Source organism: Dermacentor silvarum, chromosome 8 (assembly GCF_013339745.2).
Source record: "Dermacentor silvarum isolate Dsil-2018 chromosome 8, BIME_Dsil_1.4, whole genome shotgun sequence".
NCBI lineage: Eukaryota > Metazoa > Arthropoda > Arachnida > Ixodida > Ixodidae > Dermacentor > Dermacentor silvarum.
Window position 1 is genome coordinate 71,038,779 of NC_051161.1, and position 16,656 is coordinate 71,055,434.

At 47.7% G+C, this 16,656-nt stretch overlaps 1 protein-coding gene across 1 annotated transcript in view; it reads left to right on the top strand.

Moving 5' to 3' along the window:
• Positions 1-16,656, top strand: part of LOC125947664 (lipase lipl-5-like) — a 52,934-nt gene that overhangs the window by 4,487 nt on the left and 31,791 nt on the right. The window contains exons 3-5 of the mRNA XM_049672876.1: positions 7,271-7,385; positions 11,659-11,809; positions 12,431-12,512. Of these exons, the coding sequence (XP_049528833.1) occupies positions 7,271-7,385; positions 11,659-11,809; positions 12,431-12,512 (348 nt within the window). The remainder of the gene's footprint in view (positions 1-7,270; positions 7,386-11,658; positions 11,810-12,430; positions 12,513-16,656) is intronic.

Genomic DNA, 16,656 nt, shown 5'->3' on the forward strand with positions numbered 1-16,656 from the left:
GCTATATGAAGTTTACATGTGCGCCGAATGCTAATACCACCAAATGGGCTTATATAACCTATATATTCTGACCGATAAAGTAGTGCAAGGAAGCGCACTTCCGTTCTCCATAATAATATTTTTTTTTAATCCCGCATAAGAACTGAACATATAATTTCAACTCATAGATACCTCTAAGGCACATAGACCCCTTAATAGAATAGCGCATTATATTCAACGGATTCCTTGATTTACTCGCTTCTCTTTAATTTACTACCATTCGGTATGTACCACTGGGCGTGTGTTAACTTTCCGCCAATCCTTGGTTCAGCGCAGTGGCGCACCGACGGGGGGGGATTCGGGGGTCAGAACCCCCCCCTGAGGCCGACTTAACCCCCCCTTTTGTTGAACCCCTTTTCTTTCCTTACGCATTTGAGTACTGCAACTAAGATGTAAGACGCGCAATCGTCTGCACACTCGCAAAAAGCGCATTTTATTGACAATTTCACGTGAAGAAATCGAAATTAGTGCTGTTTAGATGGTATTGGCAAACTGTCAACCCCCCCCTGGCAGAGATCCTGGGTGCGCTACTGGTTCAGCGTATGGTTTTGTAAGCAGTATTGTCTTAATAAAGGTAATTTCAAAATTGAAGGAATTTATGAGGCTGCGAGTTAAACTGGCCTAAAACCGATTTTAGCAGAAGTGAATGTGAGCGTCCATGTTTGTTGTGAGCAATTCGCCTAATAACTAGAAGGACATAAGATGTATGTCACATAGAACAAATGTTGTATTCCAGCTGGAAAATAAAGAACTAAAAATGGTCAACCGCTAACACTCATCGATCTAGGCAGGTTACAACAGCAATGCAATCTCATCGACAAGTCACAGCATCGAGCCATAAAAAGAAAGTAGTTGCAAAATCCGTGTTACACAGCTGATACGGATGTTAATATCTGGACCAAAGTCGTCTTTCGATAACTTTTTTTGCAATTTTTAACACCCCTCACACTGACCCGTGTTTAAAGCTTTTTTCCTTGCTCTAGAAAAAGAAATGCGTTGCACTAAATTATGCTTCTGTACACCGGAAAAATATGTGCTTGAAACGACTCCCGAGCCTCAATATTGTTGCTTTTTCTCTAATACAGTCACCGATATTGCTTATATTTAGTTCGCATCTTTCTTTCAATATACCGCGGAATCCTCTCTTATCAGGACGTATTATGGAAACAGTATCCTCTCTTATCAGAATGTATTATGAAAACAGTAGCACCACATGACGGTGACGACTAGATATAGAAGCAATAACTGTGTTCGATCAGTACAGTATTTCGTAGGGTTTTTGCCACAACTTAGTTCTATTTCGGAGAGAACACCACTGGACTGAGAGTCAGGTGCTTTGATGCCTGCGGCGATTTTTTACTGACACAGTGAATACACGTGCAGACATATCACCGTGATACATTGCAGGTCTTTTGGATGGTGCAATATAACGCGTAAAAGAGCCTGGCCTTCCAATGCGCGTAAAGGACGAACGCATAAATACGTCCAGCATACCGTGTTAAAGTTATCACATATTAATTTTTTTGTTATTCGTGGCACCGAAATATACATATATGGGGACGGATTACCAGCTAAGCTGTTTGGCCTGAATACATGGGCTGCATTCATTATGAAATCACACACTTTTTTTTTTCATACGGCACCACACTACACCGACACAAACGCCGCCGCGGTCACCGCACCTCCCATGCATCTACCGCAACCGTTGCTGCCGCGCCGGCACCTCCGACGCGCGTGATAACCATAAAAGCGCAGGCGACGTGCACAGGCGCCGTCGCCACACTTTTCCCCCTCTACCCCTACCTATATCCATTGCTGCAGAGCTGTCACCACATGCTTTCCCCGTCTCCCCTCCCACCACGAATGAGCATGACGTTATAACGACAGAAGCGCAGGCCACGTGCACAATCATGTCCAATCGTATTGTATCCATTCCTGTCACCGATACGGACGCAAGCCGCCCAGGGTACCCCCCCCCCCCCCCCCCGTTGGAACGCATGCGGGAGATGCATAAGGGTGCTAGAGGTAAACACTTCGCTGTATCAAAAAAAAAAAAAAAAAGAACGCTCAGGAAGGCTTTCACCTTTTAGAACCTATCTTGCCCCCAAACAAGATTCATTGTTTATATCATGTATTTCCTCTTTTCACGTAACGAACGGCACATGCGCTTTATCAACGCGACATAGCAGTCTTGACAGGAAAGTAGCCAGCGCAGACTTTTCGAGAAAGAACTCACAGTAAATAGAGACGATGATGATTGTTTTGGGACAAGATAGCTCCCAAAGAGTGCAAGCTTCTTAGGGGCGAAGCACCTTAGGGCCGAGCCATGTCCCTCGTAGTCCGTAGCTCTGGTTGGCATGGAGACCGCTACGTATGTATGTATGTATGTATGTATGTATGTATGTATGTATGTATGTATGTATGTATATATATGTATGTATGTATGTATGTATGTATGTATACGCATATATACATATATATGTATATGTATAGTATATGTACGCCAAGCTCCGGCTTCCGGAAGCCGGAACCGGAAGCCGACTTCAACTTCCGGTTCCGCTTTCGTTTCCACTTCTGGTTCCGGAGAACGCTTCCGGCGTTTTTCTCTCTCGTCCGTAGCTAGGGGCGCTGCGGTGCACAAGGGCATAGGGAGCCTACATGCAAGGGCATTCGTTCCCGACGCGCGCTCTCTTTCTCTCGTCCGTAGCTATGGTTTACCCAAATGATCCCCCGGTGCTTCGCCCACTCATCATCATTCACTTCGTAGATATGCGGTGATTTTACTGCGATAGCAATTATATGGACACTTCAACCGGATTTCTGCCGTCACCGTCGTCATCGCCGTGAGGTTCCCTATAGATAAAATCTTCGCCGCGCGCCGTATGCCCGAGCGGAAGCGTGCGGGGACGCGCGCTATCACGGAGAGCGAACGCACTCAATCACCCACGCGCAAGCGAGGAAGCGGGAAGCCAGCGCCGGAGGGAGCGCGGGGGGGGGGGGGGGGGGGGGGGCATTTCTACTCTGCCAACAACCGCGCTCGTCGTTCGCTCGCCCGCATAGTCTCTTATCTCAACACGGCTCTGACCTTTATGCGCCGTGCATTCGCCGCTCAGTTTCCGTTGAAGCGATAGACCGCACGTACCTTCGCCCGCTGCGCGGCGTATGCGCTCGCTGCCAGCGTTTTGACAGTCGTTGGCTGCAGTCATTCAGTGTGATCTATTCATGTTTGTGCGCGCTCAAACCACGCTTGTTCATTCAGTTAGTAATAGTCGGGCCACATTTTCCAACGCACGCAACACATGCAATGCTGCCCAGATCGGCAGTGCAGCACTACAGGTGTGTCCCTTCGCAAGCGCTGCCCACGGTAAGCGCTTCTCATCAACACCACCGTTTCACGCCTTCTCGTGGTCATCGAGTCTCTCTTCATGTCGCTCTACTTACGCCGCAGCACACCTGCTTACTTAATCAGCTCATGTTTACTACAATTCATATTGCTACCAAGGCCGCTCACCTTACTTCGTATGACATTGCTGTGTTGCTATCGCATTCATTGCTTCGCCCTTAGGGAGAAACTGTGACATTTTTTTAAGAGTGAAAATCAAGTAGACCTATTTTGTAGTTTCTCAGTTAACAGTTGCATTTGCATACATCAAGTCATGCTCTGTTGGTCCAAAATTTGCTTAGTGAACGCTAAATCACGGTCGCTGTATAAAAAATCACCGCATATCCACGAAGTGAATGAGGATGAGTGGGCGAAGCACCGGGGGATCATTCGGGTAAACCATAGCTATGGATGAGAGAAAAAGAGAGCGCGCGTCGGGAACGAGAGAAAGAGAGCGCGCGTCGGGAACGAACGCCATTGTGCAATGCAGCGCCCCTAGCTACGGACTAGAAAGAGAGCGCGCGTCGGGAACGAATGCCCTTGTGCACCGCAGCGCCCCTAGCTACGGACGAGAGAGAGAGCGTGCGTCGGGAACGAGAGAGAGCGCGCGTCGGGAACGAGCGCCCTTGTGCACCGCAGCGCCCCTAGCGACGGACGAGAGAGAAAAACGCCGGAAGCGTTCTCCGGAAGCCGGAAGCTGGCTTCCGGAAGCGGAACCGGAAGTGGAAACTGAAGCGGAAGTGGAAGCGGAACCGGAAGTGGCAACGGAAGCGGAAGTCGGCTTCCGGTTCTGGCTTCCAGAAGCCGGAGCTTGGCGTACATATATATATATACATATATATATATATATATATATATATATATATATATATATGCGTATACATACATACATAGCGGTCTCCATGCCAACCAGAGCTACGGACTACGAGGGACAAGGCTCGGCCATAAGGTGCTTCGCCCCTAAAAAAGGTCCGGCCTGCCACGTGCATCGAAAACGGTGTGATCCGCCGCGGCGCCATACGTCGGGGGCTGGTGTCTGGCATGGGCATAGCAAATGCGTCAGGAACGCGCTTGAAACGCCGTCACGCGTGCAAGCCGACGCGTTCAATCGCCGATGACTAGCGCCGTTCGGCCCAGCCAAGCGGCCGATAATGCAACTACGGCCGTCACGTTCGCTCCCATTGCAACGCACCCGACGCGGCAGGCCGTAGCGCGTGCAAGCCGACGCGTTCAATCGCCGATGACTATACTCGCGGACAACTTTCTGTGGCAATGAAGGGAAAGCTACGGGCGCGTGTATACTGCACATGTGTTAGCGCGCCAAGTAGTCCGGCAGCGTTTGACAATGCTTTTGGTTGCTCGGAACGGACGCTGAATCGACGCAGCTTTCACGTGCGACGGTTTCGCGTTTCCCCACACGCGGAAGGTAAAAGCCGCAAGATAAGCAAACTTTTACGCTCAATGGTGTGTTCTGTCTTATTTAACTGTTGTTAATAAGCTGTTTATGTTTTCTCTTCCCCAGCCTAAACCAACGTAGATTAAAACGAGGGACCCTTTTCAGAAGCGCTCTCGCTTCTGCGCGCTTTGCCTCCGTAGCTTTCCCTTCATTGCCACAGAAAGTTGTCCGCGAGTATAGCGCCGTTCGGCCCAGCCAAGCGGCCGATAATGCAACTACGGCCGTCACGTTCGCTCCCATTGCAACGCACCCGACGCGGCAGGCCGCACCTCTTTTTAGATGCGAAGCATCTTATGGTCGGGGCTATGTCACTCCCTCCCTCCCTAGACCGTACGGCGTCCACACCCCTACTGCGCATCCTCCTCCCCCTCCTCTCCTTGTCTCATCTCCTCTCCTCTCGGCATTCCTCCTCTCTGACGATCCTCTCCTCTCCGGATTGCGCAACGAATGGCAACATCTGCGGCTCCGCGCGCGATAATGCGAAGCAGCGTAGATTTAGAGACGCGACGGTAGGCGCCCCAAAGCCACCGGCAACAGTCACCGACGCCGCGCGTATTCGGTGCAAACGCGGGCAAAACGCCGACGGCGTCGACAACAGTTCTACGCGTTGCTGGTGCTGCTGCATGTCCAAGTTTATACAGCTGATAAAACTACCTTGTGTCGACCCCATCCATGGCTGCTTCGCATACTACTCAGGGTTCCCCTATGGGAAGATGGTGTAATTTTAGGGGCGAAGCTCCTTAAAGCGGCACCCGTTCGTCCCTCGTCGTAGTAGTAGTGTGTAACCAGTCTTGAGAAAAATGAGAAAAAAAATTCCGAAGTTGTGTCCGTAGCGCGGAATCGAACCAGGGACCCCTCGCTTCCGAGCGCGCGGCGTTAGCCCACTACGCCACGAAGCACACATAGACACAAGCACCACGATGGCAATAAATACCCAACATTAACGAAAGGCCGCGTTTCTAGCGCGTTTCTAACGCGTTTGTGCTAGCGCGTTACGGCCCGTGTAAGAAGCTGGTGTAAGACGCTGTGGCCTCTCCGCCTTACCTTCAACGCGTTTCGAACGCGCTGCCCAAGGCGGTGACAAGTCAAGTTCAAGTCGAGGAGCTTTTCTGAATACGGGGGGTATACTCTCTCAGCAGTTATGTGATGGCGTCGGCAAACGCGGTGCACGTTCCGGCATGTGTAAATGGCTGCGTAAGACGCTGTGGCCGCTCCCCCTTACTAGAGAGTACTGCACGTCTCTAACGCGTTTGTGCTAGCGTCCCCTTAAACGGGAGATCCGATGATTCCCTCCGGAGCTTCGCCCACTCATCATCATTCACCCCGTGGATATGCTGTGATTTTTTTGTTATCCAGCGGCCGTGGCTAAATAACGTATCTCACGAGAGCCTTTACGGAATGAGGACTTTCAGGGAATTAGCTGCAATAAGTAAATGCTTGGTTTTTAGGCGAAGCTTGCATTGGCTCACAAGTTTCTGTGGCGTTGTCGTGGTCATGCAAAAAAAAAAGCATGGCAGCTCGCAGCGTAGAGCAGCTGTTCCAGCTGCGCCGGCGCCAGTTCACGTGATGAGCGCGGCCAATCAGGGTCGATTGGTGTGTCGCGGGGAGGGAAGGGGTAGGAAAGGGGGTTGGCGCGCGCTCCGCCAGACTTCCTTTACCTTAGATCAGTCTCGGCGTCCGGTGGGGAAGGCCGCGCGTGGTGCCTTCCGCCGAGGAGCAGGCTGCGTTTGAGCGATGGCGCAGCGAACTTACTTGGGAAAGGTCTCGTCGTCGATGTGCTGATTCGAGCGTGAGGGCTTCCGAAGCACAGGCGAAACGTCAGCGAAGTGCCGCGAACCCCGAGTTGTGGGAGCATGATGTTGAGGCCAAACGTCAGCGTCGTCTTGCCCTCCGGGAACCCGACAACGGTGATGCACGCCTCGGCAGCGCTAGTGCCAACTTCCCCGGTGCGAGGGCCAGGTTTCAACGCGAGTTTCTCAACCGGAACTTCGGAGCCAGTTGTAGTGCGTGTGACCGGTTGGGGTTCGAGCGCAACGTGGTACTCGTCAGTGCAATTCGTTCCGAGGAACACAGAAGACACGTACGACAAACGCTTACCCCCATCTTCTGGTAGGGGAGGGTTTGGTAATATTTTTCTAATCAGTGAGCATACGAGTCAAATCTTTTTCCCCATATTATCGCTGTTTGGCTGCAGTTCCGCATCTATATTAACATTTCTTGTGCTCCTCACGCTACAGAAAGAAATGTGACCTCAAAGTTTTAATAAGTTTCTGTTTGCGAGAAGCTTGTGTATGCTCTCTCATTACAGACACACGTGTAAGAATTGATGTAAAAGCAACGGCAGGCGCTCGCACTACAGCCTTGTTACAGATCTATGGCCTCCGCTTTCGCAGGTTTCCTTTTCGCCGACGCCGGTTTCGACGTGTGGGCTATGAACTCGAGAGAGTCGAACCCGTACTCCTACCACAAGACGCTGTCGAAAGGCGACCCAGAGTACTGGCAATGGAGGCAAGTCTCGCTTTCTCTATTTGCTATTGATCTATTATTTTACGCTGCCAGGGCTTACATAGAAAGCTGACAGTTCCAGTCTAGCGATTCGGTCGTTTACATGGGCGCTCGCGAAACTGCCACGGAGTCGCTGCATGCATTTTCTCGAGTAGGCTTTGAAGTATAGAATGTTCAGTATCGCCAATCCGGGGCAACGCTAAGTGCTGTGGCGTCATAGAAATGAAATTGCTCTCGCGCGAATCTTTTTGATAGTTCTGGCAGACGCCCTAACTTAATAAGAACGACAAAACCTAACAAACATTTTGTCCATTCTCGACGAAACGCAATTAACGAGGTCAAATTGGGATCGAATCCGGTGGCTTGGGCGAAGCCATGTTGCTGCACCATCTGCGCACCGACGCAACGGGTGTTTAGCAATAGGCTGCGACAGGACTTGCTGTACCGAAACATGTAAGTAGGCTAGCTTTTTTTTTTTTTTTTTTTTGCTGCGACAGCGATCAAGTGCGTGGCACTGGGGTTTGCCTCGTACGACCGTCCACCCATTCGGTTGCGCAGACGACGACCGTCGTCATCATCGACGACGCACGACGGTGATCTTTTGTTTCCTCGTCATGCCCAGCTTCGAAATTGCCCCAGCATAAAGATAAATAATACTTCTCGAAAATCGCCTCCACGGGGGTTCGAACCAATGCCAGTGAAGCAATGGCCATGTGGAAGTCAAGAGATAATGAGGAAAGCTCTTATAGAAAATCCAGAGTGTTTAGCCAGCGTATTTTCGCCTACATGCTACTCCGCAGCGAAAGGGATGAAGGAGAAGAAAGTCCCTAGAAGAATGTGGGCTGAAAAAATGGGGGAAATGCAGGTCATGTGATGTTAGCAGCAGGGTAAGTGTGCGATGCGACGAAGGCAGTTTGTAAATGCAAAATAAAATAAAATCACAGTGTTGATGAGACGATGTGCTTGAGTCATAGTTTAGACAGCAAACCAACTGACTCAATATATAAAAACAAAAAGTCCAGGGCTTTTCGCTGTTTTGACGGGCAAGGCCAGCGACCCAGCATCCGTGTCAATGTCAAGGGGCCTTGGTCGAGCTTTTCCATGTACAGAGACTAGCGATGTCGCTCGTCTCTTTAAGCTGGGCACTCAAGCAATATGCGCCCTACAGATTACACCGCGCCACAGTTGTCACAGCATGGATCTGTCGTGTGGCCATTGCAATAAAAAATATTCTTCGTGTACGCAACGTTCAGTCGATGCCAGTAATAGCCAGGGTCTCCAGATGCCGTGGTAGACATTGTGGTAGCTTTGATTGGTGTTCTGGGCCGATGTTGGACAAAAACTTGTAATTACCTGAAGGTGAAGACCATGCCGTTGATTGCGTACATGTCGCTTCGCCAAAGCTGAAGCCTCACTTATAGTGAAAACCAGCTTTATAAATTTTATGTGATCATGTCCTTTGTGGGCTGCCTCATCTGCCTTTTCACTACATATTATACCGCCATATCCTGGAATCTACGGGAATGTTATCACATGTCGAGCGTAACCACCGAGCTATCGCACGACAACAGTTCTGGGCAGGGCAGTTAGTAGAGAGCTCTGGGCTCCACAAAGACTCTGAGAGTCGTGGCATCTCTCCAAATATTTCGGAGGTTCGGAGGCCAGAAAGAGCAATACTGTAGTTGGCGAAGATTACATTATATCTATCGCACAGAAATTGTTATTCACAAGATATCGGTGTGTTTTTTGTTGTTGTTGCCTTGAGCACATGACACGTATCCACTAGGGGCGATTGGCCAAGGTTCGTAATGGAGACAACGAAATTCATTCCTTCCTGCTAACTTAATGATGTGTATTGCCTAGGCTTAAAGAACAATAATTAAAAGCACTAAAAATAGTTTAAATGCGCTCACGCCAACTTTTAGCGGCTATATCTTGCAAAATCATCGGCTAGAATTTGTAAATTGCAATATGTGCCGTAAGGTAATTAATTACCAATTAGTGATCTTTTGGTAATTAGTTGAATATACGTTTCGATTTCTCGGGGTAGATATGTTCGCCTCTTCGATAAATCCTGCTTAACTTGTGTTGGAGTGGTCGAGCATGGCAACCTGTTTAATGAACTTTTTCAATTTCTTTTTTGCTGGTGCTTCTACAGGTGATGGCTCACAATTCGCACTAAAGTATCCGTACCTTTCAACAGTCCCTGATATGCAGGTCTCATATGACGGCATTTTAGCTCTTTTGGTAAATATTAATGATAAAAAACATATCCGTCCACACGGCAGACCAAGCTTCTTACGCAAATATGCGGAAGGGGTAGCTATCTCAGGATCATTTTCAATGCTTCACAAACACAGAAACAGGCCCCCAGATGCCTGGCTAACAGCAAAAGTTATTCTGGTGCACAAGTTTGGTGAAAAGAAAGATGTTGGAAGCTATCGGCCAATTTCACTCCCGTGTGTTTGCTATAATATGCTGGAACACATCATTTCAAACTCAATCTACATCTATCTTGAAAACACGAAGGGTTTTTTTTTTTTTTTTTACACAGCTGGTAGAAGCGAGTACAGATTTTTCATATTTCTTAAACCATGAAAAGAAAGTCGACGCTGTATTTCTATACTTGTCGAAACCTTTCGATCGTGTCTTACATAAGGAACTAATTAGTAAACTTCTAGAATTTAATATCAGTCATGAAGTCGTAGGTCAAGAATTATGCTATCTTCCACAGGTGATCTTTAAAAGTTTCAGAAAACCTAAAAATGATCGCCACCTATACTGAAACGTCATAATACTTCTAAAGGTAAAGTGATCTTAGCGAAATTTCTGCTTCCAGACCTGCAGAAAATTGCTCAGTGGGTTTCCGCGAACTTTTTAACGTTCTCTTAAATTACAAGTACGTGAAAAGTATTGAATATTTTTAATACAAATACGAAAAGTATTGAATACGGAAATTAAACAAAGGCATTGTCCTGTGAAATTTTTTCCGTAGTCCAGTCATCCGGGAGATTCGGAATCAGCAGCGACATTGTAATCGAAACGGCACTTCAGCGACTCAGGCGCAAATTATCAAACAACATGTGGCTGGATTAGTGGACAAATTCGCTTCTTTTATAGAAGACCGACCTTTCGTTACGCTTCTTACCAAACCTTAAGACAGAACGGTCCTCTGGGAACATGCTCCATTGTCTACGTCTCAACTTGGTCCCTTGTCAGAGGAAAGGGTCCTGGGACACTGGCCCAGACCGTCCTCAGCACAGAAGGGTTTGAAAGCATTGTTGCGCTTCTGGCCTCCGAACTGGTCTCAGAGACAGACTTCAAGCAGTGCTTAATTCTCCGTTTTTTGTGCTCTTCTTTACATTTTTTACATGCCTTTTCTATTATCTTTTATTCCCCTTGCGCCCTTTCACCAGCACAGGGTAGCCAGCTGGTCTAAGAACTGGCTAACCTCGCTGTCTTTCCGTCTATGCCTCCTTCCTCCTCCTCCTCCTCCCCCCTTCTATCACGACAAGGAGAAGACCCTCTTCAGACTTGTACAATGTGGCAAACCCGGCAATTTCTGTAAAACAAACACTCATCGAATGTTCCCAATTTGACAAACGTCGAGAAACACATTGTGATCATCCTGATGTCTTGATAGACTTCCCTCATTTACAAAAGAAAAAAAAATATCGGATTCTGTTGATTTTCTTGTAAGCAAAAAGAAGGTATAAAATTTTGTACATTTTTTTCTGTACAGTGACCTAATTATAGTTGCTTGTGAATAGTGCTATTCGGGAGACAATGTTCATTACACGGCAATGTCATATCATGATGGCTTTCTCGTGCCATTCACCTTTTGTGCTCTTTGGTGTCAGGTTCTGTTTCCATTTCATATGAATCTCATAACTTATCTGCCTTGATTACTGTTTATGCACTTTGCTGTGTACGCAACATTTCCGTATGATTAAAAGTACCCTCGTTTTTATCAGTGCATGTGCTGTCTTTATATCCATTATATTTAAAACTTCATGTCTAATCTTAGCCGGTATTGTGGTTTTTTTCCTCCACTTCGAGAAATTTATTTTTATTTATCAAGGTACCTACATCGCCCTTAGGACGGTATGGTATTTGTCGGGAAAGCTTTGATCATTTACATATTTTCTATCATTATTGTTCTGTTCTCATTTAGTGTCTCTTGTATGGTTCTTTACTCCGATTTTGGCACGATTTTGGTAGCCAAATTTCTCGCACTGTCGCAGCCAATAAACAAATGTGGCGCTTGCTGATGCAGCTTCGACGAGATTGGGCGTCATGACGTGGCTGCCTGTATCGACCACGTGCTCAACGCAACCGGCGCATCGAAAGTGACGCTGCTATCTCTCTCCCAAGGTGTGACCATCGCTCTGGTGCTGCTTTCGACCCGGCCTGAGTACAACGACAAGGTGAGCTGTTGCAATGTCATTTACGTACTCGGATTCTGCATTTGTTCGTTCCACTACCCGCCGTGGTTGCTCAGTGGCTATGGTGTTGGGCTGCTGAGCACGAGGTCGCGGGATCGAATCCTGGCCACGGCGGCCGCATTTCGATGAGGGGCGAAATGCGAAAACACCCGTGTACTTAGATTTAGGTGCACGTTAAAGAACTCCAGGTGGTCCAAATTTCCGGAGTCCCCCACTACGGCGTGCCTCAGATCGTGGTTTTGGCACGTAAAACCCCATAATTAATCTTTTTTCCTTTCTGCTGCGTTCGGTGCAGCGCTAAAATACTGCAACAATACGCGTCGCGAAATGGAACTCAGAAGACAGTCACAAACCAAAGAGTGAATGCTGGGCAACTTCAGACTGCTGTTTTAACGTTTAGGAGATGTCCTAAACTTGGCACCGATGGTTATTTCCTTATTCAAATGTGTGTGACACGCAGTACGTTTCTCGCTAAGCAACCGGTGATACGACTTGAGTCATATATCTGTTTCAGTTAAACAGAAAAAAATATTTTCTGGTGTAAATGTTCTTTTGTAAGTCGTGAAAGTTTATTACTAAGTTTACATCTCTCCATCCCCACAGGGACCGCCATCAGATAGATTTGTCTCTGCTGTTAGAGTGATCGTTCCGAAAGGCGTCTGTGTTGGTTTAGATACTTTGACAAGTACGCATTTGCCTCCAGATCTAAAGTTGCCCGCCTTATCAACCCGTATTTTGTAATTTTTTTTGTTAGAATTAACGATTATGCTTTTGGGTGGCTGACTGTGTTTTTTTTTCATACTTGGTCTTAAATGGGTCCCGTTTTACAGAATTATGTGCGTTCCTTTCTAGGTCGATCTCGTCGTAGCGTACGGTCCCATTGCAAATATCAGCAACATGGGGTCTCCCATGCCTTTATTGTTGAACGTGTTTCAGCTTTTAACGGTGAGTACCAAATGTCCTAAACATACTGCTACGCCGCACCGCAGCCGTCATGTAAAGCGTTTCTAACGTACTAATTTAGTTGTGCCACCATCATCTGCCGAATCGAAGTGAAATGATATGGCCACTTACTGGGGCACTTCAAGGAGCACTAAAGAGAAATAATGAGTCAAGCTAGATTTATAGTTTCTCTATAACTACATCAACGTTTCCTGTGTTCCAATATGGAACTTTGTAAAATTGCCGCCAAAGGCTCCGCTGCTGCCCCTCATTTTTAACCATCCACGTCACAACGGAAAAAATGACGTAATATGTACGTGACCTCCTCCTATGCGGCTATGTGCTGACGTCACGTGTGAGGTACCATGGTCCACAACAGGTATTCAATTAACTTGAATCAAGGAGAGCTGGCTGCACGTAGTAGACAAACTGAATTTGCAAAGAAACGCTTTTTTGGGTCTCTATAATGCGGCACATTACACCCTGCACCGAATACATAACGCTTTCCTTTGGTGTTAACTGGCGTGATTAGTCGACCGCTTTCGATAATAACGTGTTCGCTATCGTATTGGCCGGCACCAGAAATATATATAGCGAACGATCTATTCTTGGACGTACGGCCCAAGAAGCTCTGCTGACAAACTTGCCGTGTTCCAAAGGCGTACAGAAAGCTGATGCATTTTGTGAACCAGATTTAAACGCTGTGTTTGACAGGAAAATGCTATTAGTCCACCATTCCTGGAAACCAGTTGTAGATAGTTGTGCATTCGCGGAAGAGTGAGCGGTGCGGACTATGCACCAGCGCACCGAATCCCATGCCTCTGAAGAACAAGTTCCACGTTTTCCAATGTTCCAATTCTTTTTCTCCGAATATACCACCGATCAAGTCCATATTTCTAGGTTTGCTACATGCCCTCTACTGTGTTTGTGCAATTGCTTTTAAAAGAAGTGAGCAGCACAAACTATCGCTTCAGCATGCATGCAGTTCGGTTCACGTGTAACTAAATGCCATATCTATTGCATAATCAAGCTTGCTTTTCGGATACACGGACGGACAAACACGAGCACTCGCTGCCCATTGTGTGTAGCTGGTCGGGAAAGTGCTGTATAGTAAAAGGCTTGCGAAATTCCTAGATATTACGGGCACAGTAAATTCGCGTGCGATTATTGCGTGGACGCCACTTTGTTGCAGTCTTCCAGTTCTTTTCTTTCTTCATGCCCACGTGTTTTAATGCGATTGGCATTCTTTGCCTAATACAGGTGTTTTGAGCCTATCTATCTATCTATCTATATATCTATATATATCTATCTATCTATCTATCTATCTATCCATCCATCCATCCTCTTACGCCAACCGAGTGGCCCAAGTTCTGTGCCAGCCTGGTCTTCCAGGCTGGGCCACTGGTTCTGTGCTCGTGATCGTGATCGAATCCATCATCATCAATCTAGCTTTGTCATCTGACTCTGGTCATGACGTCGTCGTGACGCCTTCCACGCCGACTCAGAAGCCCAAGTTGTCTCATAGTTTGGGCCACTAGGAGGTCATGGTCGTGATGCCGTCGTGGTCGTTGGCATCGTCCATTAAGGCTTTGTAATCTGACTCATCATACCGTCATCGTATGCCGTCCCAGTCGTTCTGTCATTGTCATTCCATCATGTCACGTGTCGCGTGACGTTGTCACGCGTTCTACGACGACTTGTAACCCCAAATTATCTGACACTTCGGGGCATTATCGTGTACTGCGGTCGAGATACCATCGCGGTCATTGCATCATCTTCATTCAAGCTTTGTCATCCGACTCCCATCGTGCCGTTGTCGTCACGCAGCCGTTTACCATCGTCATCACTTCAGCAACGTCATCGCGTTGTCGTCAAACCGCCGTCCTCATACCGCCTTCGTCACTCCATGGACGCCATTCCTTCTTCGTCCTTCTATTGCAATCACGCGATCGTCATTCAGTTGTGATTATGCCGCCATCATCATGAAATCGCCGTCATTGCGTCGTCGTCCAACACTCGCTGTGATGTATTTGTTCTCATACCGGGGGGTCGTCTTCCAACCGTCGCGGTCCTGCCACCATGCGTAGTCAATCCACCTTCGTCTTTGGTTGTCGTCACGCCATTGTTGTGACTGGCTCGTTGCCATCGCACTGTCATTATGTCATCGTCGTCAGGCTGTCGTCGTTACACGAACGCTATCATTTCTGAATTACAATCTCATTGTCGTCATGTTGTCGTTGTCATACCACATTTGCCGTTCAATCGACATATTTTCCTTCGTGGTCGTACCAGTCTCGTCACTGAGTCGTCGTACAGTCGCCGTCATGCCGTAATGCTTTGGGGTGACCTTGGCAAGCGAGTGACATAGCAAAAGGGGTCGATTCCAGGATGATACGTCGGATGCAGCCGAAGCAACGGAAGTCTCAGAAACGCTACAGATTTTAAATAACGTGACTTCAGCAATGGAGTGTGTCGCTACATTATTTAAATGCTAATCGCATTACCATCGACATTCATCGTCAGATGTTATTTTTTCAAAGACAATGTTTTCTTTTGCGAATTCATATTGATTTGAGGTTCATGGGATCTGGGTATCTAACCACTTTCTCCTCGTACGTAGTGCGCTACGTACGAGACGAAAATGGTTGATGCACGTAGGTCAACAAAAAATGGCCTCGAAAGGAAGCTTGGATCGAAAACAAAAGCATGAAGTTGGCGTAGAGCTATGTACGGGGCAGTAACAACGCGTAATTAGCGCAAAGAGGCCGAAATAAAACACATATGCACTCGTTTCAACTGCGTGCGCCTAAAACAGAAACCGGAAGTGTGCCTTATTCATCGAAACATGTGGGCCCATCCCAGAGGTAGTGCAGTGTAAAAGTGTGGACCAATCCCGAAGGTAGTTGGGTTAACGAACAAATTTCATGGTACACTCACGAGGCACATTACCATTGAGACAATGCGTACGCATCTCAGACTCCATGCTAGGACCCCTTTCCACCACCTGGCGAGCCTCACTGCTGAAAGGACCTGCTCGACATTTAGCGCTACTGTCATCGTGCATCGTTTACTTCAGGGTACGCACCTGCGGCCAAGCCAGTGCTTCCTCCGTGGCGTTTGAGCCGTCCACAAGTACATATAACGATTCCAGGACTACAGAAGAAGTCAGATGTACCGGCCCCTGCTCTAAAACAACTGAGCTTACTCCTCTTGCATGAAAAGTACAGCAACCACGTGCACATCTATACCGATGGATCGACTACGTCGTCCAGTTCTGGTGGTGCGGTGGTTATACCAACGCAAGGAATAACACTGCGGTTCAAGACATCACATGCGTCGTGCACTGGAATTCATTGATTTTGAAAGACCTAGAAAATGGGCTGTGTTTTCAGACTCAAAACCGGCATTACAGTGCATGCAGTCAGTTCTCCGACGCGGCTGTCATGAACAGTTGACATACGAAACCGTGAAACTTCACCATCACGTCCAACAAAAAGGCCACGAGGTTGTCTTTCAATGGGTACCTGGTCATTGTGGAATCAGTGGCAATGATTCCGCAGATAACGCTGCTCGCACATCACACCAAGAAGAGCACAGCGTTCCAATTCCGCTTTCGAGGACATACGCCGCAAGGCAGCTTCGACACCTCGCACGCAGTCTCTCACTGACCGAGTGGAACTCGCCAAACTTAGACTAACACGACTGCATCAATTAAACCCCTCACTGCAACTTCGACCTCCATTCGGACTTCCTCAACGTGAAGCTTCGCTTCTCTGTCGCCTTTGGTTAGGAGTTGCCTTCGCAAAGGCATACTCTACATTAATTGGAGTGACCGACAGTGCAGCATGAGAGGTCTGCGGCACGACGACACTATCGACCACCTGCTG